Raw genomic sequence first — 24,987 nt, forward strand, 5'->3', positions numbered from 1 at the left:
ACAAAAGTTAATGTTTAATATGCTCAACAAATTTATTATAAGACTTGATACACACAGTTTCTATACAAATAAGAGTTTGTGCTAAATTATAAAAAGTATCTTATTGCACATTCACGGATTACATACACTATAGTATAAATTGAAAAACATCTTCCAATTTAAATTGTATACAAAAACTCACGGAAAAAAACACCTAGTTATACATATTGGATACAAAAATACTTCATACATTAAGTGACATTACACTAGATATTTAAACTCAAACAAAATGTACAACCAAAAAGCGACGATACCGCAAAAATATGAAAATATTTCTAAAGCTATCGATATTCAAATTCCATTTGTTTTTCTTGGGACACATAAATAATCGTATCCAATTATTACATGGCAAGAGTTATTTATATACGAGTGAAAGACTAGCCTTTCTTCAATATAGTACAAAATATTACTGGCCTTGGCATAAACAAAAATCTATTCCGACATTTTCATACTTTTACCAAGATCATATGTTTGTTAATTTTATGTATAAATAATTTTTATCTATATCAGGTTTTGAGCAAAAATAAGCCGAGGACGGTAAATTATTAAACAGAGAAAATTCTCTTTAAAATAGACGTTTTAACATAATAACAAACAAATATCACACAACGGGTTGGTTTCATTAACTAATATTTAATGTCGAATATAGAAAAGTATAAGCCTGCTATCATATAATTTATACTAAATTATGATATTAAAAAAAATTGATAAAAAATAATGCTTCAAAACGATTCCTTTAATATCAATAATTTCGAGTTTCTAACCTTTTATGCCGGATGTTGAGATGATTTCTAGTTTAAATCTTCGTTATCAGTATATCACCGAAAGGTGTACCTAATAACGTGTACATATTGGTAAACAAAATATATTAATTAGGCCCAAAAAATAATTCGTAGTGCTTCCATCACATCTCTTATTTTCCACTTCTTCCTTAAAGGGTTTTGCTATCGTGACGCGTGAAGTACTGATCCCAATTTCAGCCACGAAATGATTATTATTTGCTCTTAAAGTGCTATATCAATTTTTATTCAAATTCAATTTATCGTTAAAATGTCTATTGACCAAGACCACAACCAAGACCTTTATAAAATCTCTATTGTTTTCTCAATTTATGATATTATGCAAACTAGACTAGTTAGGGGATAACCAAAGAGATTGAATTATATAGAGTGGGCAGTTAGCATAATAAACAAACTATTTTCACTAGAACCAGAGATTAAATCTCTTAGAGGTAAAACATAACACATAAAAAAATGATTTCGTTTTTTTTTTTAACAGTAAGGTAACATTTCTCTAAGTATATGAGATACTGATTTATTTATACGATATGTTGTTTAGGGCCCATTATTTCAATTTAACAATTTCTAAAAAAAATCTTAAAATTAGTAATATTTTGCGAAAACCAAAGGTTGGAAGGGAAATTCAAAAATTATTCAGTTTTTATCGTCATTTTTCGCGTTTCGTATTTTTCTTACCTTTACAAAGGTGCATAAGTAGACAAAAATAGCAGGTTTTGAATGTTTAAATATATTGGACTGAAATTTAAAAAAAAAATTAATTGACCCAAATCTCGAATCAACACAACGGATACGTTTTATTGTCTTTAATTATAGAATGATTTAATTCTCTAATATTATTATTTATTAACGATAATTGACGAATCGCGACTAAGGGGACGTTCAAGTATTACGTAAGCAGATTTATTCCAATTTATACAACACCCGCCCTCTTGTTAGCAAAAGTATGCAGAGCTCTCAAAAGTACATAAACGTATTAATTTTTTGTAGGAATCCTCAAAAATGCATTTCGATTTCAAGCATAGACAATGTGTGGCTTATTATGTGTGAATAAAAAAGTGAATAATTACTGTTGACGAAATCACCAAATAAGATAATCATAGACTTTAGTAGTAGACATAGACTCCATAGTCTTTACTACGTAATACTTGAACGGCCCCTAAACTCATTTCCATAAAAACTGAATAAATGCGAATCGTGTGAACGGGAATTATCTTTGAAATTAAAAAAAACCTAATTTCAAAATATTGTATAGAATCGTATTTATATAATAATTCGTCTTTTAAACTCCCAAATATACTTAGAAGTGTGTAGACTTGTCCTTTAAAAACTTTAGTGCCATCTACGAAGAGCCAATCTTTGCTACAATTATTAAAAATATCAGTCCCACTAATTAATGGTCACAAACCCCCGTTCAACACACAGCCTAGAACAAAGGTACAAAAGATGGCCAACATAAACGAATGTTCGTAGATAGCACTATTCTGAGAAGTTCTTTACTGTATGAGGAGCTGAAGTCCTTGTGGATCCTGCTGTTATATGCTGTCATAGCTGTTAGGGTCCGGTGATGTCACAGGACCAGAACGGGTTGGCAGCTTGAATCCATTGATAGCAAATGCCCAACCATCCTGAAAAAAACAGTTTTCTTTTGAAAAAAATATCAACTACTGGACGCTGTATATCTGTAAAGTAATTTTATGTAAGTGTAGAAAAGTGTTTTTAAGAAAGTTATTCATTTTGTTTTTTTTTCTGTGAAATTCCCTTCCCGGAAAAAAACGACCTACTACTTTTTTTTTTCAATATAATAAATTAACACGCGGTAAAATTGTGTGTGGCCACATCGTTGATATACGAGTTGAATTTTAATTAATTTTTATGATTAAATCAACGAAATTATTATTATATCATTTGTCGACTGATTCGGTCCGGTCAATCTTTTGGTCAAAAATTTGGCCTATAGAACCATGAAGCGTCAACAAAACGAAACTTGTATGTACTTCAGGAAATCGCTAATTTGTATTAAACATTTTCGTTGAGTTTCATTTTACTACTATCTAGCGTCTACGCGGAAAAATATACGTCGTGATATTTGAGGTCGCAGTACCATTGCAAGTACCATTTTTTGTCAGTCATCGCAGTTCCACAATACTCATATCGATACTAATACGAAAAAATATATTGGGTGATATAATATTTGTGTTTCTTTTTATTTATTCGTAATTATTAGAATTATTTTATCGCGAAATATTGTATCTTTTTGCACAAACTAAGAAGTTTTTCCGAACCAATTCGACTTAGGTCCAATGGTCCTTCGAGACAAGAGCGTACCAATTCTTAAAAGACCGGCAACGCACTCGCGAGCCCTCTGGCATTAAGAGTGTCTATGGGCGGCGGTATCATTTGACATCAGGTGAGCCTCCTGCCCGTTTTCCCATTGTTCTATCAACAAAAAAACTCTTAAACTTAAGTGTTTTTATATGCACTCTAAACCTAGTGCAGCGGTTTCAATATCATGTTGGTAAAGTAAAGTAACAGACTCTATAACATCACGGTACAATCATAATATCGACGCATCAATGAAAAATGTGCGAGAACGAATCTTCATTCTTTTGTCCAACGCGCTATAGGAACAACGTATTCAAATTGTTACAGCACAGTTATTTACGTATTTATAAAAAAAAAGTGCTTAATATAAAGAGAATTAAACTTACTCTGACAAGATTAGGTAGGTCGCTCCAAAAAGCTACGTTTGGTATGATTTCTAATCCAGTCGCTCCCATAAGGAATTTCTTAGTACAAATTCCGAGGACCAGATAGAATATCACACAAGAGAAGAAGACAATTAGAAGTGTAGAACCGAGAGATCTTCCAGATTCTTCAATCACTTTCAGGCACGCGTGTCTTGAATAGAATGCTAGTACCTGGCATAAAATAGCATAAAAATTGTCACTTTAGAACACAACTTAATAACGTTTTCTAACATGGTGAAATTATTGTAAAGTACTGCAGGAATTTCTATATACATATAAGAAGGCAAGGAAAAGGTGCCAACGATTGATACATATCAGACAAAAATTCTAGAATGGAGCTCAAAATTGGTTTAAAAATAAAATAAAACTATGTATTAATATGTTCATATATCCTGAATTACTTGTTATGCCATTTAAGACACATACAACTATAAATGGTTGTAGAAATAGAAAAACATATTATGCAATATAATGTTTCGCAGTTAGGTAAAATTGGTTATATTTGAAACATATACAGAAATAAAATTGTATTGAAGATTTAAAAATTAACCACTTAATTTGCATTTACCACCTTTGCATTTATACATTTGAAAAGTAAAAATACTGTTTATATCTTATATTTACTGTATAGATTGTACCTAAAACATTTATATACTTAAGAGGAACATAATATATATCAATTTAGTAAAATCTTGCTTGTTTAAATTTATACTACAAGGTAATGAAAAACACTTTTAATACATTAGTTTTCCCGCATTGGAGTTTTATTTGATTTTTATCAAAAACAGATGTTTTGTCAACATTGATATCACACATGTGGCTCATGGATGATTCTAAAATGAAAATACTCACTATTTTGTTAGGCTCCATAAGTGAGAACACATTAAGGTCCCCGTCTGCTTCAGCACACACCAGCATCACTATAGTAGATCTGTAAAATATAACAGATTTAATTAGTTGACATATTTTAAATGGTTTGTTATTATTAGATATTAGGAGCAGTGTTGGCCTAGTGGCTTCAGCGTGCGACTCTCATCCTCGAGGTCGTAGGTTCGATCCCGGCTGTGCACCAATGGATTTTCATCCTATATGCGTATTTAACATTCGCTCGAACGGTGAACGAAAACATCGTGAGAAAACCGGCATGCCTTAAACCCAAAAAGTCGACGGTCCGTCAGGCACAGCAGGCTGATCACATACTTGACTATTTGATTTAAAAAAATGATCATGAAACAGATACAGAAATCTGAGGCCCAGATTAATGAACATTAATTATATTTTATTTAAGTATATCTATCTTATTTTACTATTGTGTAAATTGGATAATTGTTAACCCATATAACCCTAAGGCTGTTGGTTAAATTTTCAACAAAACTGTAATTGTTTCAAGTTAAAAGAAATGTGGCTTTCATATACAAAGTATTTGTGTCAATGAAAGGTTGAATGGATATTTGTCTCTGTTGAATATTTATAGAGGAAATAAAGTAGATGACTATTAAGTAGCAGAAAATATCTGCTCAAAATCATTTTTACTAGTAAAAATAATAAAAATTTAATTTTTTTACTATCTCTATATGTGCATGTAAAATATTTCATATTATTCTTTATTTTTCTGTAAATGTTTAAATCACTTTGAAATTAAAAACAGAATTAGTAAACTAATATATGAATTACTGTTATTATATTAAGTTTATTTTAAACAGTAACACTTAAAAATCAAGGTCATCAAATAAAAAAGTGGTTAAACCAGTTTCATTAGTACCAGTTTTATCAATAAAACATCTTTAATATATGCAAGTATAGTTAATGAACTACTTATTTCAACATGTACCAAATATACTCATTCAATCACTGATAATTATATAAGTTATACATAAATATACTAATATAATTATACTGTTTTAACTTTTAAAAATATCATTGGTTTGAGTAAATAAGTAGTAAATTTGTTTGGTGGCTATAAGTGGTGGACAGAAAAACGATTTATATCATATAGTATATGTTTCTATCACACTATTATAAACTATGTATTAAAAAAAACAAAATGATTGACAACTTGTATTTACTGTGTAATGAAAAGTACAAAGTGAAACTTTGTGTGTGCTCTCACACAAGGTTTCAAGGTATATAAAGATAATGATAATTATTATTTATTTATACTTGAATTACCTAAGCACCTCTAGTATAGTAATTAACCCTTAATATTAATACATTGATGTGGAATAAGTTAATAAAAACTAGAGTATAAAATTACAATATTTTATTACAAGGTTGTTGGTATTATATACCTTGAACTTTTATTTAACTGTTTTTGTTATAAATGTTGTAAATTAATTTGGTTTGTTTGTTAGGGAAACATGTTTTAGTTTAATTAATTTTTTTTATAAATTTCCTATTCCTTATTACCAAAATAGAGATACTTTATAGAGGCTACTTATGGTGATTGTATTGTGTACACAAATAATTGAAAATATTCATATGAAAAATTATGTTATATTATATAGTATATAAACTACATAACTTCCATATGTCTCTAAAGAAAAAGAACACAGCCTAATAAGTTTTATAAAAATTTGCCATATATTTTGTTGCTTGGATAAGTAAAGTATTAGTATATTACTATATAATATTTGAGTTAAACTAAAAACCACAGTACTGATTTTCTCCTTTTTAAAAACTTGTCATATCACAAAATATTGGTCAGATATAGTTAAAAAATAACTAAAAACATAATTTCTTAAGGAAAGAAATAGAATTCACTAAAACAGAATTTCTTATGGATAAAAATAGCTAATCTAATCTTAAACAATTTACCATTTGTTTTATTCATTATAACTTCTAAAGAAGAGTTTTAAAAGTTAATTTGATTAGATTGATAAAAAATTATTTTAAACTACAAAGAGTTAACTTACGATGGAATATTTGAGTAAATAATAGATTTTCCATCAGCACTAAAGGTGGAACCATTTGTATCTCCCATTTTTTCATATAAACCACCATCAGATATAAAACCTTGTATTGTTGCATTATAATTGAAATTAGTTGTTTGCTTACACATCTGAAATTTTATATAAACCTGATTTAAGAAGTAAATACAGAAGAATAAATAAATCAAATACTCTATATATTTGAAAAAATATATTAAAATAGTATTTAAAAACTAGGACATTGTTAGCATATAGACTTAAACTTGTAACTGTAAACCCCGAGGTTCTGCACAAGCAATGTGAAGGTTAATATTGTTAGAAAACTGGGATAACATTTGTCAGACACATAATGACTAAAGAATGAGATCTGATTAGATGCTATCGGAGCTGACCATGGCCCATATACGGTCAGGGAGCCAATAGATTATTATTATACTTTAATAAGCCATGCTTGTGATTTTTTTTTATTATTATGGCACAGATTATCCTGACCTGAAGCACATCAGGTAATACTAACATATACTTTTATAATTTAACAGGTCACTTATTTAATAACATCTTTAACATGTTAAGTAGGTAGGTATATAAAAAATAATTGGATATTGTGAAATGCTTACCGATAATGCGCTGCCGCAACCACCAGGATTTGTGCTGTTTACATTTGGCGTAACATCGTAGCAAGGGTGGTAGAAATATGTAATAAGAGTGTACTCAGCACCAGCCATTCTTAACTCATAAGTTTGAGTGGTGTAAAATGTGGCTTTAGCCGCAGGTGACAAATCTACGCCGGTCCCGTTGGAATACTCGCAAGTGCAAGGTCCCTTTTTGACACAGACATCTTGACCGCGAACAAGAGTCGAAATAATCGAGAAAAATATTAATACAATCGTAAACATTGAATTTAGCGATGTCATTGCGTAGTAATTTATATTTATAAACTAAACGACGCAAATGTTTAGGGAATAATAGTTGCTTATTGAAAAAAACAAACTAACATTATTAACTTATACTCGTTAATTAATAAACCAATTACTAACAGCTTTCCAGAATTAAGAATTCTTTGCTTATATATACTTGACTTAATAGTTTATTATTAAAGTAGAGATATCAAAAAACTTCACGTTAATGTAACAGGTAACTGTGTCCTTTGAGTTATGACTTAATACCATAGAGTACTTATTTTTCTTTTGGCTCTGACACGGTTTGTTCATTAGCCAACGTCAAGTATAAGATTTTTATAAATCTAATTTGTCTAAATCAATCGTTCCTAAAAATATTCTGTATTGTCAAACTAGTATGCCAAAAGCGTTTTTAACACTTTTCTGTCACGGGAAATACTAAAATTGAACATTTTTTTTCGTCAATACTAAGGCCTATTATAGTGTACAGTTTCAAAAATCCATTATCGCGAATATGTCATATTCTCTCAAAGTTCTATCTTTAAAAATAGCACTAACACTTGGCCATTTGCACAGGTACATATAGTAAGTAAAGGCAGTAATCGGCAGCAACCTTATATACTTTAAGTTTTTTTTTATAATTAGAATATTTTTTTTAAACTTAAGAAACGGCCTTAAAGTTGTTAAACATTATACGAAATTAATACAATGAAAGCATTGAGTCTGATAACGACAACCACTCAGAAGAATCATCTAAGTAGTCACCTAAAGAAATAAGACTAATCCCAATGCCGAATGCCGAGGAAAAGGTCTAAGAAACCCACCGAAGAAAACCCTACTGAAATATCACAAGCGATTAAACAGTTGTATAAAATTGCGCCAATGACCCCAATTGACCCCTAAAATGTATTGCAATAAAATAATTTTATCACACCACAATGACAGTTAAAAGACTGAAACCACAGGTCGCACTTGGGGTAAAAACTTCAAAATGATTGTTTTCGGAACTCTGAACATGAATTCCAAATCTTCCAAGAATCATCCGTGGCCAGATGATGTTTTCCAATTTCGTGATCACTGGTATTGCCGGTCTCATTATCATACTATTTTAATTATTATTCCATCTACCATCTGCATTAACTAGTTAAATTTGTAACTGTTCATTCTCGACATGTTTTTAGGAGCCAAAGGATTTTCGTCCTTAAACTTTTTATTAACCGCTAACTTAATTAATTGATTAAAGTCTGGCTAATGAAAGACGATAACGAAAAAGCGCGGTAAATTTAAAAAAAATAGTATGGTTTCCCTAAAAGTTTGATATATTTTGTGGATTAAACTTACTTGATAGTTGATTTTATTATTTTTTAGAAACTGTAATTCTATGAAACTAAACACTATACGTATTTAGTCTTTTACTATTTATACTTAAAATGCCTAGCATTGCATGGAAAACTAAAACTATATTTATTATAAAACACAACTTTATTCGGAATAATCCTATGCTGTCTCTTAATTCCAGAAAAAATGTTCTCAATGTTGGAACTTGTTTTTTAATAATATAAAATACATTAATTTTGTTGCGAATAGCAAATTGTCCAAATGAGACACTGTTGGTTTATGAGGTCGTTTTTCTCCAGACACCCTGATTTGTTGCCCCTCCCTTTTTATTCTGTGTATTGATATTACACTTACACCTGGAAAAAACAATAAAAAGGTTATTACCACACACATTTATTTTCAAATTCACTTGAAGAGTATTGAATATTTTACCAATCATAGAAGCGATTACTTTAAAGAACTGGTTCTGGGATTTTATTCTATATTACTATATATATTACTCTATATAAGTGGGCTTACCAATAGTAAGCCGCTCACTATTGCATCGACTCCTTCTACATCCTCCAGATTTCCTGCGAAAGAAATAAAATGTTCTATCAAATAAAACAAAGTTTAGGCTGTTAACTATTCGGAAAAAAATATTTGATAAAAATGAAAATGAGTAATTGCATGAAGTATCAAGACAATAAATCATACTAACCTAAGAAATTCAATACCACACGTAAACAATCTTGTTTTTGGTAGAATTCAGCTTCTTTTTCTTGGAATTTGGATATCATGTAGAACAATATCTCTCGAGCTATACTTTTAATAGTTTTACTCCTATTTAAAAACGTAAATGAATAAATAAGAACAAAATTAACCAAAACGAATGTTTGACAACAGCCATATTGAGAAAATGAGAATGACATTCTGTGTTGCCATCCGAAACTTTTCAAAAATTCAATTATCTTCTTTCATTAGCCAGACTTTATATACTTTTTGAAGACTACTATATTCTGTGGCCTTTAAAAATAACATATAACCAGACTCAGAGCCAGTAAATAGATATACTAAAAAATAATATTTGTAATTGAAAACTTAATTCAATACTCAACATTCAACGAAAATATGTCAGATAAGAAAAAAAAGGTTTTAATGACAAAGGTTCGTACAAGCCTAAAATGGTTAAAACTATTGAACCTTCTGTAGCCTCATTATCGCTTAACCAAAAGGTAGATCTTCCTACGGTAGTAATATATTTCTTTAAAGTAAACGTTAATTTTAGGATGTTGTAAACGTGGCTACGCCTAAGAGGCCTGTTATCCTAAAATCTGATAGAGAGACAAAAGAACAAAATAAAGATAAAGTGGAAAAGGAAAAGCAACCAACCATATTAATAAAAACTCGGGAGCAAAGTACTCCTAAAGAGGAAAGGCCAGTGAGTCCCAAGTCTCAAGTGGCAGATGATATTCAACAGCCATGTAAAATAGCACAAAACGAGGCAAAGGAAAAAAAAGGTATTTTGTACCACTATCCCAAACTAAATATTTGTATAAAAGCAATAAGCAAATTCATTGTATAAAAATAATTTTTAAATTTTGCTGTCTAGTAACAATTTGAATAATCCATCTACTTAGTCATTCTAACTTATATTTCATGAACTAAACTTTTGTTAATTTAGTTATTATTCCTCTTATGAATAATATACTATAAAATCTTTATAATAAATAATATTTACAAGCCCCGATGCAAAATAGTTGGTCTAGTGTGAAATGTTCTCTGTGACTTCTAATGTTCTAACTTCATTATTTTTGCATAACTATATAAGCTAAAATATTAAGCTGTTCTACTATCACATGTTGCATTATTTATGCTATCTTTTAATTATGAATCAAACCAACCAATTATGTTTTAAATTCAAAGAAGTTATAAGCAAAATAGTTTGTCTAATTATTTATTGATGCAAAAGGTCAATTGGTGAGTTAAAAAAGATTATTCTTTCTTTGTACAATTATGTTGCATAATTTAAATTTGTCTAAGTAATTCTGTGTCATTTGTCAAGGGAGACAGTATCAATTCTGATTTCAGTTTATTTCATTTGTTTTCAAATAAAAATGGGTTGTGATAAACTATACCTGGAAGAGCTTCGAAAGTGAATTCGGATTTTACAGCGCTAAAGAGAAACCACTGTTGATTGCTGTATAAAAGATAAAGAGGTTGAAGTTTGCTCGTGATCATTTAAATAGGACTTCCGATCAGTTGCATAGTATCATTTGGAGTGATCCAAATTTGAAATGACAGTTGGTGATGAAAGGAATGAAGTGATTCGGAACAAAAATGAGACATTTATATTGATTGTCTCAAACGCAAAGTGAAGTTTCCGGAGTCTCTTTTGATATGGGGCTGCATGTCTGCACAAGGTGTTGGTGGTATGCACTGCCCTCTAATCCGTCACTTAAACATCAAGATTCCTTCATTTTTCAACAGGATGGTGCTTCCTGCCATACTGCAAGGATAACAAAGACGTGGCTACTGGCGAAAAGCATGCCTACAATCGAATGGCCATCTAACAACCCGGATTTGTCGCGGATCGGAACCCTATGGTGGAAAATGAAAAAAGTTATCCGTAAAAATCCATCAAGATCGAAATCGAATGGATTGGATCGATGGATTTCGATTTCTTGGCAGTTTGGGAGTCAATTTCGCCTCTTCGCATTTAAGCTGTCATTGAGAGCAAAGGCGACTCAACTAAATGGTAGATGAACTATTTTGCGTGAGTGACAAGGGTAGACGAATACTTTTGCGTTGTGTTTTAGATTTTTTTTTTATGCCTTGAAAGAATTTCAGTTATGTTAAAATAAATTTTAAAATGTCCCTTAAATTGTGGTTTACTTTTTATTAAACATTACTATTTTACCAATATTTACTTCCTATATTTTACACTTGTGCAAAGTTACTTTCTATGCTAGACAAACTATTTTGCATCTGGAGTCGTACATTATTCATATAAGGAACATATATATTATAATATATATAAACATGAACATTGTATTTCTTTTTTAACATTCATAAGTGTACATGTTGTTACCTAAATGGATTTGATTTGATTTTAGGTGACCTGGAATTTTTACCAAATTTGGCCTATAAAATAAAACAATGGTTATAAATGGTTTTTGTGTCTCTCAAGTATATTTTATGGTTTTCCCAAAAGATGTCTTATACCACAAGTTATGCTGTGATAAACATTTTCACTATAGCAGAGCCTTTCTCAGCAACTACACCATGACCACTGTATTTACCACCATAGTTTTATTCCACGTTATTTGTTATACAATTAAAATAGGCTGAGTCACAAATAAGGCTCAAGTTAATTCTAGCACCTTAGATTGACACAAGTGTTAATGGTCATTAATAAAAAAATCACGTCTTTTATTATGTACTTTTTTAGAACAAAAGCCATGTATTTTAAAGACCATGTCAGAGCCAGTCAAATTACTAGATGAAAATTTGGAATTCAATAACACAGCTCTAGAATACTTAAATGATAATAACAGTAACTATTTAATCATAGGAGTAATTGGTAAGAGATTATACTGTTTACACATTTAATATTAGAAAAAATCTTGGCAAATATCTAAATTCAATTGTGAAAATATATTTCTTTCAATGAATATCACCCTTCAAGAGAGAGACGTATTTACCCTTTAATTTCATAAGTCCAGCTGGAATTACTTAACTACTTTTCTACAAATATAATTATGAAATATCTTGTGAACTATTATTTAGTGTACTAACATAAAATGTAGATTAAATGTAAACAAAAAAAATGGAGCATACTTGTAATACTTTCACACTACATAATTAAAATACTGATGTTATAATATTCAGTTTTATATTTTTAATAAATTATTGCAGGTATGCAAGGTGTTGGAAAATCTTTGATACTCAATCTTATCAACCAAAGTATGCCAATAGAAGACATTTGCCATAAAATACTTCAATCCCATGAAATGCCGGATACAAATGAATTTGATGAAAATATTGAAAGTCATATGGAGAAACTAAATGTGGACAAAAAATTAGAAAGACCACATTTTAAATTTAAAATGCAGGATATTGAACAAATTGAAAGGGGGGTTCACTGCACTAAAGGTAGTTCAAATTTATATATAATTGTATCCAGCCATATATTTATATTCTGACATGAAAATATTGAAAATTGGACCTTTATTGGAATAAATTTGTATCATTTTCAAATTATATTAGACAAAGTTTTTTTATATAATAGTATTATGCACATATAACAAACATTAGTGTTAAAATATAATATAGGTGGCCTGGCATGAAATTGTATCAAATAGCAAGTCAGATACAGCTGTGTACCATGTGAATAATATAAAAACTTGTAATATGTAAAAATATTGTGTTGGTTCCCGCCAATAAATCCACACAATAACTAATGTACTTAGCAAAAGGTTTGACATCTAAAAAAAATTTGTTTATTCTGAAAGTTATCTAATATTAACTCTCTTTTATTACAGGTGTTGATATGTATATAACAAGTGACCGTGTTATCCTCCTCGACTGTCAACCATTATGGTCACCATGTTTAATTGACACAAATATAAATGCTGTAACATCTAGAAGTGCCAACATTGTGACTGTAGATTGTCTTCAAATAGCTTCCTATTTAATGGCCATATGCCATGTTTTAGTGGCTGTCCAAGACTGGTTTGGTGACTACAATTTTATAAGGTATGCAAGCTCATAATATTTGTGTATAGCAAATGTAATCAATAATGTACTTTAATCAACATAACAAAATATATATATTTCTGTTTGTTGTTACCGCGAATGACTAAAACTATATACGCCTTTACCTAATTTACAATTAAATTAAAACTGCCTCTAGGCTTTATTATATATACATCATAATACAGTTTATTGCCGTGCAGTGCCATTGTACCTTCAATACAATCCGATAGATGGCGTTTAAATTAAGAGTGGTTATGTAACTCAAGTGATTTTCATTTGTTTTTAATTTGATTAGAATGATTAATTTTACGTTGTTACTTTTTTTAATAATACTATTACTTAGAAGAAGAATAATTATTATTTTTCGCCCATTCTCTTGATTCGTATCGAAAAAATAAAGGGTCTCTTTCTTCACATTTGACTCGGTTCGATTCTCAGACGAGACAAGTAATTTTTAGAAATTATTAAATTAAATTATGCATGCATTTAAATATTTACTTTTCAAAATAAAATAAAGTCTTCTTTCAGCAAAATATCCTATCTACGATATGGAAGGTACTTTCCCTCGGTCTCCCATAGCCTTTTTTGTAGTATTTTAAATTTAATATCATTTTTTATTTTTAACTTCCCAGATACATACAAGCGGCAGAAATGTTGAGACCGTCCCTCTCATCCACAAATGTCAATCAAGAATCAGACTCTGTTCAAACGGAAGTTCACCCACACTTACTGCTATTACATAATAGATGTCAACTAGAGGACTTCACTCATACTAATGTCCATACTATTCAAGAATTTTACAGGTACACTACTACTATTGATACTTTTATGAATTTATAATAAATACAATTATCACTATCTATATAGTATGTTTGTTCCCGAAACTAGATGTTATAGTAAATATATTTATTTTTAATTACTTTTAATTATATCAATATTAAACATAAAATAGTTATTTAGTATGATACAAGCTTGTATTTGTTTAAAAACAATTGAACTTATTTCAGGATATTTTACATTTCTCGTTCTTATTTTATTTATATATATGTCGAAGCCAACAACGACTTGGACTAGCTGTGATAAAATGTAAAATGTAATGACGTTTGGTTTTGCCTAGCTTAGTAGCGTAACAAACGCTACGGCTGGTATAATATATATATAAATTTTTTTTCAAATAAATAACATATATATATATATTATTTATTTGAACATTTAATTGAACCACGATAAATCCATGGAGTTTGTTAATGGCCTAGTCGTTTTGAGTATCAAACTCGTTCGTACAAAACAGATACTTCGATTTAAAATTTTAAACGGATAAAATGAGGTTTTCAACAACAGCAGCAACAACCCTGATAGTAAAAAAAACCTTCTCTTTAAAGTTTACGTGAAAATTGATAGTATTTGTTATTTATATATATATATATATATTTCGGATGCTCTGCTGAATTTAGAAGGCACCTAAAACTAAGTAAATATTATTTTTTTAGAAAAATTATTATTTATGCATATACAATGTAAACTCTATATAACGCCACTAAAGGGACTGTGTATTTTATAGCGTTATAGAGAGTTGTCGTAAAATGAAGAGAAGAAAAACGTATAGATAATCCATGACTCCTACTTATTAGTCATGGTCAACAACAGTCAACACGTGCAAGCAATCCCAATTTGTAAACAAAATAACGAATTTCTTAGAAAGTTCGTATGCATGATGCCGACAGCCAAGTTTATTGCGGGCTTAGATAATAAAGCGACAAAAGAACGAACACAGCTGCGTAGTTTTTTACTAATTTTAGCAATTTAAAAGTTGTTTATTACTCAATTGTTCTCGTTATTGAGAGTATAATGCTTCGTAGAGTGTATCAATGTATGAAGAAGCTAAACCAACCAATGCCAATTGATTTCAACGCTTTAGTTCGTCGTTAAATCGAGGGACGTTAAGTCGAATTTACACTGTATATATATTTTTTTTTTCAGAAAAGCATTTCAACGCTCAAATCTACAATTAAAATCGGGCATGTACTTGTATAGTGATACAAGTAAAAATGGAGTCAATGTTGATAGTGTAAATAAGTTGTATAGTGTTGAGAAATGTGGACACCCTATCAATTTGTTTCTATTACCAGAAGTATATGAAGATTACGGTAAGTCTTTAGTAGAAATACTTTTTATCAAAGCGATTTATATCGAGATATCAAAATCATTAGATAATTAGTATTATAATTTAAGCCATAACGCCTCTTCACATTTACAAACTTTAATATTTACATAGAAAATTACACTATAAATGAAGTATTATAGTATATATAATATGGCTACTAATGTTAGTCCTAGAAATGATTAAGAAGTAAAAAACATGTTCGTCTTAATTATTACATTACACCAGGGATCAGCTATCCAAAAATAATGAGTTTAATGCATATATATATATATATATATATATATATAATGTGGAATTTTCTAGATAACAAGGAAATATACCGAGGCCATCCAGCATTTGAAGAATTAGCGAAAAGACTGCGTTGGATGTTATTGGGTGTAAACAGGCATCAGATAACAAATGTGCCGAATTTATCGGAAAAAGGCTGGTTCCATTTTTGCAATAAAGCCTGGGAGTCCATCAAAAAATGCACATTTTTCTTGGAGTATGAAAGGTTTTTGCCTTAATGGCTCAACGACGATAGTTGAAATTGGTAGCCACGCACCGCCGAATGGCAGAATAATGTGAAATTAAAATACAAATGCCATATTACACTTTTATTGGGCAATTCCATGAACTGGTTGAAGTTTCTAAACTTGGAGAATGTTTAAATTGTGAAAATAAAACTCGAATTATATCTATAGTTTTTTTTTAAATATTTTGGACCCAACATTACTGATATACACTATTTATAAGAGGTTTTCGTCTCTGTTCTGGTGGCTTATAAGCATGTTGATAAACACTGGCTAATCTCCAATGTTCAGGATACCCAGTAGCATTCGCATCGCGCCAAATACTAAACGGTGGTGCCAAAGTGGGAATCGTATATGATTTTTTCGTATATGGATGACGCATTTTTGGCATCTTAACCCCTTTTGAATCGTTGGAATTTGTGCTGTGAATCGAATTGGGATTGCCAGCTTTAAATGCGAACTTATAGTCTTCTTTTTGTTTTATTTCTTTTAAAACTTTATCGCTGCCACAGGAATAACAATGACGATGCTTCCCGTTATTGTTAGATGACATACTGTCTTTTGGTGAATGGGATATTTGAGATTCATTCGGGGAACTTTGGTGCAATTTTCCCTGTGCCAGAGGAGTTTTGGTATACGATTCTAAGCTGTTATTACGTCGACTTCCACGGTTGTTGCTCCAAGCTTCTTTTACATATTTATCAGGCTTGCAATCGTGGCTTGAGTTTTTGGAAGACGAAACAGTGCCGCAGCCATTAATACCGTCACAGTTCCCATCTTTTGATGACTGTGCTGAGTTTTTCCTACTGGAAGACTTGGATCTGGACTCTTTACCGTTATATGTATGCTGTGGACAATTTTGTAAATCGCATGCATCCTTTCTCTTTTCTTTCGTCATGTCTTTTTCAAAATGCGGTACACTGTGACAGCCAATATCTTGTCCATTACGGTTCTGGTTAAAAATGGATTGCGAATGGCCGGTTATACGTTCTTGTTCGTCCTTCGGGGTGTGGACCATTGTAAAAACTGCCGGTGCCGTGGAGCCGTTTGAGCCATCTATATGCTTTGGGGGTTTTGGTTCTCGGTGATCGTCCGTTTTGAAATCCCAGCATATGGCCAAGTCCATAAGGGACAAAGGCTTTTTATACTGTCCGCCTAGGTCAAATGATGTTGCTGGGCGTTGCTTGCGTTCCTCCGTTTCAGGCTTCTTGAGGTCACACGTTTTTGGTCTGTGTACACGCATTTTCGTGCAGCAAGTCGGACCAGATGCACCATATCCTTTCCAACCTATCGCATAAGGTTTGACAACGATGTCTGAATCACGATGTTCGCCCACGATAGTTAAATGTCTATAGCCTAAGGTATCTGGCAAGGGTTGATGTTCAAGATTACCAGCATGCATATTTTTGGCAAAACTAAAATTTTGCGAAACATTTACATGGGGCAATGTTAAGGGTTTTTTGGTTTCTTTCATGTCCTTATTATCATGTTTCGCATTTTCGGCAACTTTACGCCAAAATTTTTCATTTGGGTCTTCCTGAGGGCCGTGAATATTTTCAATCGCGTCTTTCACTAAAAGATCATAGCTTTCATGGCGTTTGTCTGGATCTGTAGCTGAACCTGGAACGTAAGGTCCGTGGCCTTCACTGTCTACCGGCTCCGCTGTTTTATATAATTCCAAAGGATCAGAATTGTTATTATGTAAAACTCCCTCTTCACTTGGTTGAACTGTATAGTCCTTAATGTAACAGACATGTAAAAATTTAAGAAAAAATTTAAAACGTAAAATTTATTATTTTTTCTGCGAGTGCTTAAGCTTGTGTGCGTGTAGTGGGCATTGCTTGGGCTGCAAAAAAACAAAAAATTATAAAGACCAAAATCTAATAGGATAATAATACAGTAAATGAAGACAAAAATTGCAATTATTAATCTTATTTCTGTGCATATAACAGTTCATCAGTTATTTTCATAAACATAATTAAATAATGTCAGTGATTTTTAATATTAAAATATTAAAAGGCTGTTTTGTTATCATTTAAAACAGGTGACGGTCGACACATAGTATTTATCTTATCATTTATCTTGTGCAGGTGCACTATCAACATTAATTACTAATAGTTTCAAAAATATGTTCACTAATCCTACAAATAATAATAAACGTTATTTAAAATATGAATTTGAAAAATAATAGTTACGTAATATGAGGTAAATACTAATTCAATACCTACCAATTTAATTCAAACTAAAATAATATCCAAAAAGCGCAAAACAGACCATAACTACGAACTTACTTTAAACAACTGTTCCTCGGCATCTGTAGTTTCTTTTGCTTTTGTACCGCGCACGCGCGTTTTCGCCTTGCTTATAACTTTGGGCCTTTGAACTCGAAGATTAATCCAATCTGGAAATCTACCATCCGGTGGTTCCTTCGCCAACTCTTCGGCTAACAAAACAAAAACATAACGCAAACAATGCAATTGCGTGACACGGTATATTTTCAGCCCTATATGCGAACTACGTGGAAGCACGACATACAGTTTGCAAAAGAAATAATTTGCATGTTTGGCATAAGCAATTTTTTGCAATTGTATTTCCTTTATGCGTCCTGTGTAATATGAAGTATGCATTTAATATTTTTTAAGCAGAATAGTAGAAACCACCGTATGCGGTTCGGACCGAAGGAGAAGAGCGAACTTAAAAGCCAATTAACTGACGTTATCATGTATGCTTAAAATACTCAAAACTTTCAACACATACCAACAAACCAAATGTAAAATCTGAGTAATTTAGAGGTATCTAATTTTTTGTTCGATATTTAAATCGTATCAATTATTTACTAATGCCATAGGATTAGAGCGAAATACCTATGTGGCGATGGTAAGGCACATTACGTATTATGAAGGTACCAGTTTCGATGTCAGGATTTATTTTAAATTGAAAACCGCATAAAGCCTGCCTGCCTGAAATAAACAAATGTGTGATCTGTCTACACCACGACCTATAATGGAGTTGCCTTTTTTCATTAAGCGCAAATACGCCAAAACAGCTTGTCTACAGTGCCTCCATTTTAGATCAATATAGTAGGGCACCTGTAGGTATTAGATTATCGTGATTCATGAGCACTTTTTACTTTTTGTTTTTCCTGTTATCCAGTATCAGTTTAGTTTATTTATTTTTTCCTGTTTAGTTTCTTCTTTATAAACATATGTAATATGTATTTTTGCACTTTTTGTGTACCTACCTTATGTAATTTAATACATTTTTTTGTTCTTTACTCACAGTGGTTGCTAGGAAGAGATCGGTCGAAAGCGATAAGGGCGCCAGTTGCCGTCCTTTTCATTTAATTATGTTCAATTTTTATATTGTAATGTAACGAAGTGTTAATAAATAAATATTTTGAGTTAAATATATTTAGTCGATATACAACTTTGCTTGAATACATATTTTTTTCTGCAATAAACGAGGAAATTACAACTATTGCATACCGACTTTCCTCGTAATTTTCTTCGGCAAGTCCCATGTGCCAGTATAATGTCCGAAACACCTCGACGTTCCCCGGGGAGCGCCGGGCAAGAAGTGTCCATTTACGTCGCAAATTGGTTTTGGATCAGGCCGCATTTCGAGGGGCCGCGCTCTCGTTGGTGCCCAACGCGGAACTTGCCAGTTGCCGAGACGTTTGGGGGTAGATTCTTTATTGAACTGTAATAAAATAATTGTATTATGATTATAAAATAAATTGTTTTGTTGTATGTCGTAGAGAACTGAAGATAAAATCATGTCGCACACTGTCATGGTTATAGATTTATTTGGTACTTTAATAAAATCAATTATTCATTTATTTATTTGTACTTTGCTACCATAATTATACATAATACAAACGATCCATACAAACAAAAACAAAAAGTAAGTAGGTTACATAAGTTATTAGGCAACAGGCAGCCTTATCGCTAACAAGCGATTTCTTCCAGGCAACCCTCATATGGGAGAATAAAAAAAGAAACACCTACAGAGGGTAAAGTACAAGAAGTGCATATCGAAATAACATGCAACTATTACTAAAATTAAATCCAAAGAAAAAATATAAATAATAATATGTGTAAACAGTCATGTAAAAGCTCTGTCAAAGGTTAATTAATTCACAATTAATATACATGAGTAGTATATATATTAATCGTAAAAGTCAATTATTTTATATTGAAAATTAAATATATAACGTTTAGTTGTGTAAAATGTAACTATGAAAAAACTAAAAATTAAAATGCATTTGTTAACATTGTATGATTTCAATTTTTAATGCTCCATAGATTTCTTCATATGAAATATTCCTAACGTGATAAAATAAAGGAGTATGACTCGTTAGAAATAAGCCCTTTCTCTTCTCACTTTGATTATTTGTCAAAACATTCCTAGCTTTAATTCGCGGAGAGACAGAAGTAATTTAAAGTCAATTTCGAATGTAGGGCACCATGATATTTGTCACGAACAGACTAATACAATCATCGTTTCAGGTGGCCTAAATTTCTACCATCATACATTTCATTTAATGCCCACAGTCAGTCTCTAGCTTGATCCATTTTTTTATTACAAACTTACATAAATTATGTGCACTGTTGGCGACTTTTAGCCTGAATTTGAACAATACTGTAAATATTATGTAGGTGGGAAATCCAAACTCGTAGGTACTATGATAGTAGGAGCTTAGGGCCTGACTCGCGCATATGCGAAGAGGTACATAAAAATGATACTCGATACTACTTGATATAATTCCTTATTGGTTAGAAATTCCAATTTGAATTTCTTACAGCTATTTACTGATGATTCCATGATTTATTTCATTTTCCGTTTAAATTTGTTTTCTTCGCGTCACTATTTGTAAAACGGAAAACATGAAATATCCCATTTTTAACGAGTATAAGTTTGGTGGTACCAGTGCTGCAGTAACGGCTCGAAGGATTAATGATGTGTAGGGCGGCGGTGTCGCAAAATAAAACATAGTGCGTTTTTGGTTCCAACATTTTCGTTCTGAAAATTACTGGACGGCTGGAGTTATAACGAAGCATTAAAGGCTATCGTGGAAGGGAATTTAAATCGAATGAGTGCACAGATAGCAATCTACTTTTTGTTCCTCTCATACAAAACGCCAATTTCATATGCAAGGACCTATGTAGGTTCTTATTATTATGATATGACCATTTGCATGCCTGTTTTGGATGACAGTTTTCTTTATAATTAATCAATCTGCATGTACCACTGTCTTTGCAAATGATTAAATAACGATTAGTTATTATTATTGTAAGATTTGAGATAAATAGTAGATAATATTTAGAAATACTTCGTAGTTATATAGGCTACTAGTGTATGTAAAATTGTTGTTAATGAGACTGTAATATATTTTAAATAAGGCTGTTATTATGTATCTAAACTAAACAAATGTAGTGATAGTCGAATACGATAACCATCTTGATACCTAAAGATGAGCAGAGTATGAAACATTTAGATTACAAATTTAACAGCCAAAAGATGTTCTACAGATATGACGATGTGCGGTTATAAAATAGTCACGGAATTAATAATAAATGACTTGATGAAGGGAGACACGCGACTGCGGAATGACGCACGCGCCGTTAAAGTTTAATCATTTTGTAACAACTGTGTTTATTTCGTAAAAATAGTACGCATTTTTGGACTATATGCCCCGTATTATTTTGAATATGTCCATAGAATTATTCTTATTAATGAACTAAACTAAGATTATCTCTTTTAACCTAAATAGCCTGCTTAGCGGATGCATTCAAACGATTTAAGTGTCTATCATTGAATAAAGGTTTATTATACCTTTATTTCTAACACATGTATTATTAAACATAATATTGACCATTGCCTTATAGAAAATACAAATTCCTTAGGCGTGAAATTTCTCCTCAAAAGTCAAATCTAATTGAGCAAATATTACTCAAAGTTAAATTACTTTGAGTAATTGGAGATATGAACTACTCGAGGGTACCTTGATTTTTATAAATCGATTCTGTAGGCTGTAATAAGTATTTTGATTATTTTGTGAAACTACAAAGCTAGATTTTTATATAAAATATCCCTAAATTGAAACGGGATCTTGAAATAAGTCATAGGGAAAAACATAGTTTAGACAAAATCGCATGCCATATATAATTTTAAAGGGCTTGACAAAATAATTCTAAATTATGACCAGCATTTAAATGAGGCAAATAGGCGTGTGACGTATATGGGGTAAATAATTATTTGCAACCCTTTGTTGGGGGATGATTATGACGCCTCACATGAAGGGCCCTGACACCTGCTTACAATAGATTTATTTTTTATTCGCCCTGTAAAGAAATAATTGACCTTAAGGGCTGAAATGCAAATCTAGCATTTGTCTTTGTCAGAACTAAGACAAATAAATAAAATTGCAATATTATTAATAAGTTCTAAAAAACCTTTTTTAACTATTATTGCGAAGAAATTTATTATAACTATTTATCTACATACCTAAGTACATACAATTTTAGACATTATAACCTGGTTGATAATTTTATAAAATTGCGTAATTTTTATTGGCAAAATTTTTTGAGGACACTTTCTTTTGTTTTTTGTGATTGTTTTTAATGTTTAAAAATGAATGACGTTTAAGACATCGAATTGTTTATTGCGGCTGTCATAGGTAAAGTTAGGTGGTTAAGGTTAAGTTAAGTTAAGTTAAGTTGGATCGTCTTATAAACTGAAGTAGCGTGACATCCTTCAACTACTATTTTTAGAATAAGTATATATAATAGTCGTCTGAGACCTCGCGTCCTTCCGGCTTCATATCACGCGATATTCATAGATCGTGAAATATAAGACTACGAATTCTATAAAAACCCGAATCCCACTTTCAGTCCTTCACAAGTTCCCAAGCGATCATGTATAGCTCCTATGAATATTTTTTATTGGGCTTGAACATAATCGTTTAATCATAATTACTCTTAATTTGTATGAGGAAAGTAGTCAAAGATATTGACAATTGTATAAATACTTGGATTTTACACTTATGTCGAATATTTTCATTATCAATATATGCACTTTTATATAGATCTACTAATTTACTAACTAATTTTGAATTTAAGCTAATTTTATTTACAATGTAATAATTTCAAAACATAAAATTCCTTGTAGTAACTTCAGCTAATCTGCGTGCCTAGTACCCATTTGAACTTGTAACAATTGCTTTGTTATAAAAATTGATTTTTATACAAACAAAACTATTAACTAAAGACCAGGACAGACGTCAACTAGGGATTAGTATAATACACAAAACCGTGAAAAATTATCATTCTCTCGCAAATAGATTCGGCCCCCTTTTCAATGACCCGTTGTCACCAAATTTTGAGGCAAACAAAAGAAGTTGTTATTTTTATATAGTTAAGGGCTGATTTCACAAAAAATAAATTCCAAAGATGTTTACCATGTAATTGGATGTATCTAAGTTGGATTAAAGGAATTACAATTTGTTGGCAAATAAAAAATGTGCCGAAAATAGGGGAGTTAATGGGAGTGCAGGTGCAGTGTTAAAAAAGATGGGATTATAAGTTGGCTCAACTAGATTTTTTGTGGGGATGGACAGCAATCAAATCTTGTTTTATACACGGCTTTACAAAAATGTATAACTGTTTGGTATAGACGTTTGTTGCGTAAATTTTCCGAGAAAATTATATAATGCTTATAAATTTAATATAATTTCTAAAACTTACCTGTCCACTGTCAAAATTAAAAGCCATATTTCTAAATCTTGAAAACGAACGAACACGTTTGACGATGTAAAACACTACTCGAAAATATCACAGTTTTCACTAATCAATTTAAAATCGTCAAAAATTTTGTAAATCCATCAAAATGCCGTCAAATTATATTTTTCTACATGTTGTTGGCTGAAAAGTTGTGTAAAATCATTGGAAAACGCTATCGGCCTAACGACGCTGTTGTCATGACGATTTTCCATTTTCATGAGTACATGACAAGCTACAAGGTTTCGCTGTAGGAGGGAAACATGAAGTATGTTTTGCATGTGAATCTTTCATACAATTTGTTTTATTTTTTTTTTATAACAGGCCGTGTTTAAAAAAACGTATTTGCACATATGTAATTCAGAAAAGTAGTAATAATAGTGTCATTCCAATTATCGTTCAATAGCTATATAGTTTAAAATATAACCTCCGTTTTCTGCAAAATAATAGAAACCATTATTAAAGCCCAGGTTAAAGGCAAGGTTGTGCGTTTTCCGCTAAAAAACGAATCTATTATTATTATCTATTCGAAGTCACTCTTCTTGAAGCCATAGCTAGCATCGGAATACTTGGCGTCTATCTATGTCTATAATATATCGAACGACGTTCAGTTTCACGGTCATTTTAGCCTCCAAGAAGCAAAGCAATACGTTAGGTACTTCTCTCCGAGTCATCGCTTGCAAAAGTATAAAGTTCAAGTTCGGCCCACATGGAGTACTGTCCTGTCCTCTGGGCGGGAGCTCCCCAGTACCGGTTCCGGCCACTTGAGCGTATTCGACGAAGAGCGACTCGAATCGTCAACGACCAATCCCTTCAATAAAAGAGCGAACCAATGTTTAAAAGGTCAGAAACGCACTCGGGAGCCCTCTGGCATTGATAGTGTCCATGGATATAACATCAGATGAGCTTTCCGCCCGTTGTTTTTCTTTATTTTGCGCTTTTTTGTCTTGCTGCCCTGAAGGTAAACATCGTAAGGAAACCGGCATTTTTGTAGTGTGACTAGTGTAGTAAGCTAATATGTACAAAATAAATTTTTCAATAAAATA

The 24,987-nt window shown here is 31.3% G+C and overlaps 4 protein-coding genes across 5 annotated transcripts; 1 reads left to right on the forward strand and 3 right to left on the reverse strand.

Annotated features, from left to right (window-relative positions):
• Nucleotides 1–13: 13 nt before the first annotated feature.
• Nucleotides 14–7,580, reverse strand: LOC123710964. Its single transcript, XM_045663311.1, has 5 exons — nucleotides 7,131–7,580; nucleotides 6,499–6,644; nucleotides 4,439–4,517; nucleotides 3,548–3,757; nucleotides 14–2,464 (listed from the first exon to the last, which is right to left on the reverse strand). Exons 1-5 carry the CDS (start codon nucleotides 7,425–7,427, stop codon nucleotides 2,372–2,374), a joined length of 825 nt encoding a protein of 274 aa, XP_045519267.1. The 5' UTR covers nucleotides 7,428–7,580; the 3' UTR covers nucleotides 14–2,371.
• A 1,302-nt stretch (nucleotides 7,581–8,882) lies between these two features.
• On the reverse strand, nucleotides 8,883–24,124 carry LOC123709164 (protein Flattop homolog). Of its 2 annotated transcripts, none has more exons than XM_045660300.1 (4): nucleotides 23,909–24,124; nucleotides 19,649–19,862; nucleotides 9,270–9,322; nucleotides 8,883–9,106 (listed from the first exon to the last, which is right to left on the reverse strand). In XM_045660300.1, the coding sequence occupies exons 1-4, from the start codon at nucleotides 23,933–23,935 to the stop codon at nucleotides 9,101–9,103; spliced, it is 300 nt and encodes a 99-aa protein (XP_045516256.1). In that variant the 5' UTR covers nucleotides 23,936–24,124; the 3' UTR covers nucleotides 8,883–9,100. The 2 variants fall into 2 exon arrangements, with proteins under 2 accessions (XP_045516256.1, XP_045516255.1); XM_045660299.1 differs by lacking the exons at nucleotides 8,883–9,106; nucleotides 9,270–9,322 and adding exons at nucleotides 17,871–18,009; nucleotides 18,455–18,606 and having other exon boundaries at nucleotides 23,909–24,117.
• Nucleotides 9,770–16,331, forward strand: LOC123709139 (protein SMG9-like). The gene is made up of 8 exons (XM_045660292.1): nucleotides 9,770–9,896; nucleotides 10,018–10,249; nucleotides 12,181–12,312; nucleotides 12,648–12,884; nucleotides 13,274–13,487; nucleotides 14,120–14,290; nucleotides 15,468–15,634; nucleotides 15,955–16,331. Exons 1-8 carry the CDS (start codon nucleotides 9,861–9,863, stop codon nucleotides 16,155–16,157), a joined length of 1,392 nt encoding a protein of 463 aa, XP_045516248.1. The 5' UTR covers nucleotides 9,770–9,860; the 3' UTR covers nucleotides 16,158–16,331.
• On the reverse strand, nucleotides 16,099–17,637 carry LOC123709148. Its single transcript, XM_045660297.1, has one exon. It carries the CDS (start codon nucleotides 17,635–17,637, stop codon nucleotides 16,363–16,365), a length of 1,275 nt encoding a protein of 424 aa, XP_045516253.1. The 3' UTR covers nucleotides 16,099–16,362.
• Nucleotides 24,125–24,987: the final 863 nt, after the last annotated feature.

This window comes from Pieris brassicae, chromosome 1, assembly GCF_905147105.1.
Source record: "Pieris brassicae chromosome 1, ilPieBrab1.1, whole genome shotgun sequence".
Lineage (NCBI taxonomy): Eukaryota > Metazoa > Arthropoda > Insecta > Lepidoptera > Pieridae > Pieris > Pieris brassicae.

What these genes read in the sequence shown, in the direction of transcription:
- LOC123710964 (XM_045663311.1), bottom strand. Translation starts at nt 7,427, where the DNA reads ATGACATCGCTAAATTCAATGTTTACGATTGTATTAATATTTTTCTCG. An exon ending in TTATGGAGCCTAACAAAATA is followed by an intron (nt 3,758 to 4,438) that starts GTGAGTATTTTC and finishes ATTTTATGCCAG; the next exon opens with GTACTAGCATTCTATTCAAG. An exon ending in ACCTACCTAATCTTGTCAGA is followed by an intron (nt 2,465 to 3,547) that starts GTAAGTTTAATT and finishes TGTTTTTTTCAG; the next exon opens with GATGGTTGGGCATTTGCTAT.
- LOC123709139 (XM_045660292.1), top strand. Translation starts at nt 9,861, where the DNA reads ATGTCAGATAAGAAAAAAAAGGTTTTAATGACAAAG. An exon ending in CGAGGCAAAGGAAAAAAAAG is followed by an intron (nt 10,250 to 12,180) that starts GTATTTTGTACC and finishes GTACTTTTTTAG; the next exon opens with AACAAAAGCCATGTATTTTA. An exon ending in ACTATTCAAGAATTTTACAG is followed by an intron (nt 14,291 to 15,467) that starts GTACACTACTAC and finishes TTTTTTTTTCAG; the next exon opens with AAAAGCATTTCAACGCTCAA.
- LOC123709148 (XM_045660297.1), bottom strand. Translation starts at nt 17,637, where the DNA reads ATGAAAGAAACCAAAAAACCCTTAACATTGCCCCATGTAAATGTTTCG.
- LOC123709164 (XM_045660299.1), bottom strand. Translation starts at nt 23,935, where the DNA reads ATGGCTTTTAATTTTGACAGTGGACAG. An exon ending in TTAATTTTGACAGTGGACAG is followed by an intron (nt 19,863 to 23,908) that starts GTAAGTTTTAGA and finishes ATTTTATTACAG; the next exon opens with TTCAATAAAGAATCTACCCC. An exon ending in CCGAGGAACAGTTGTTTAAA is followed by an intron (nt 18,010 to 18,454) that starts GTAAGTTCGTAG and finishes GTTTTTTTGCAG; the next exon opens with CCCAAGCAATGCCCACTACA.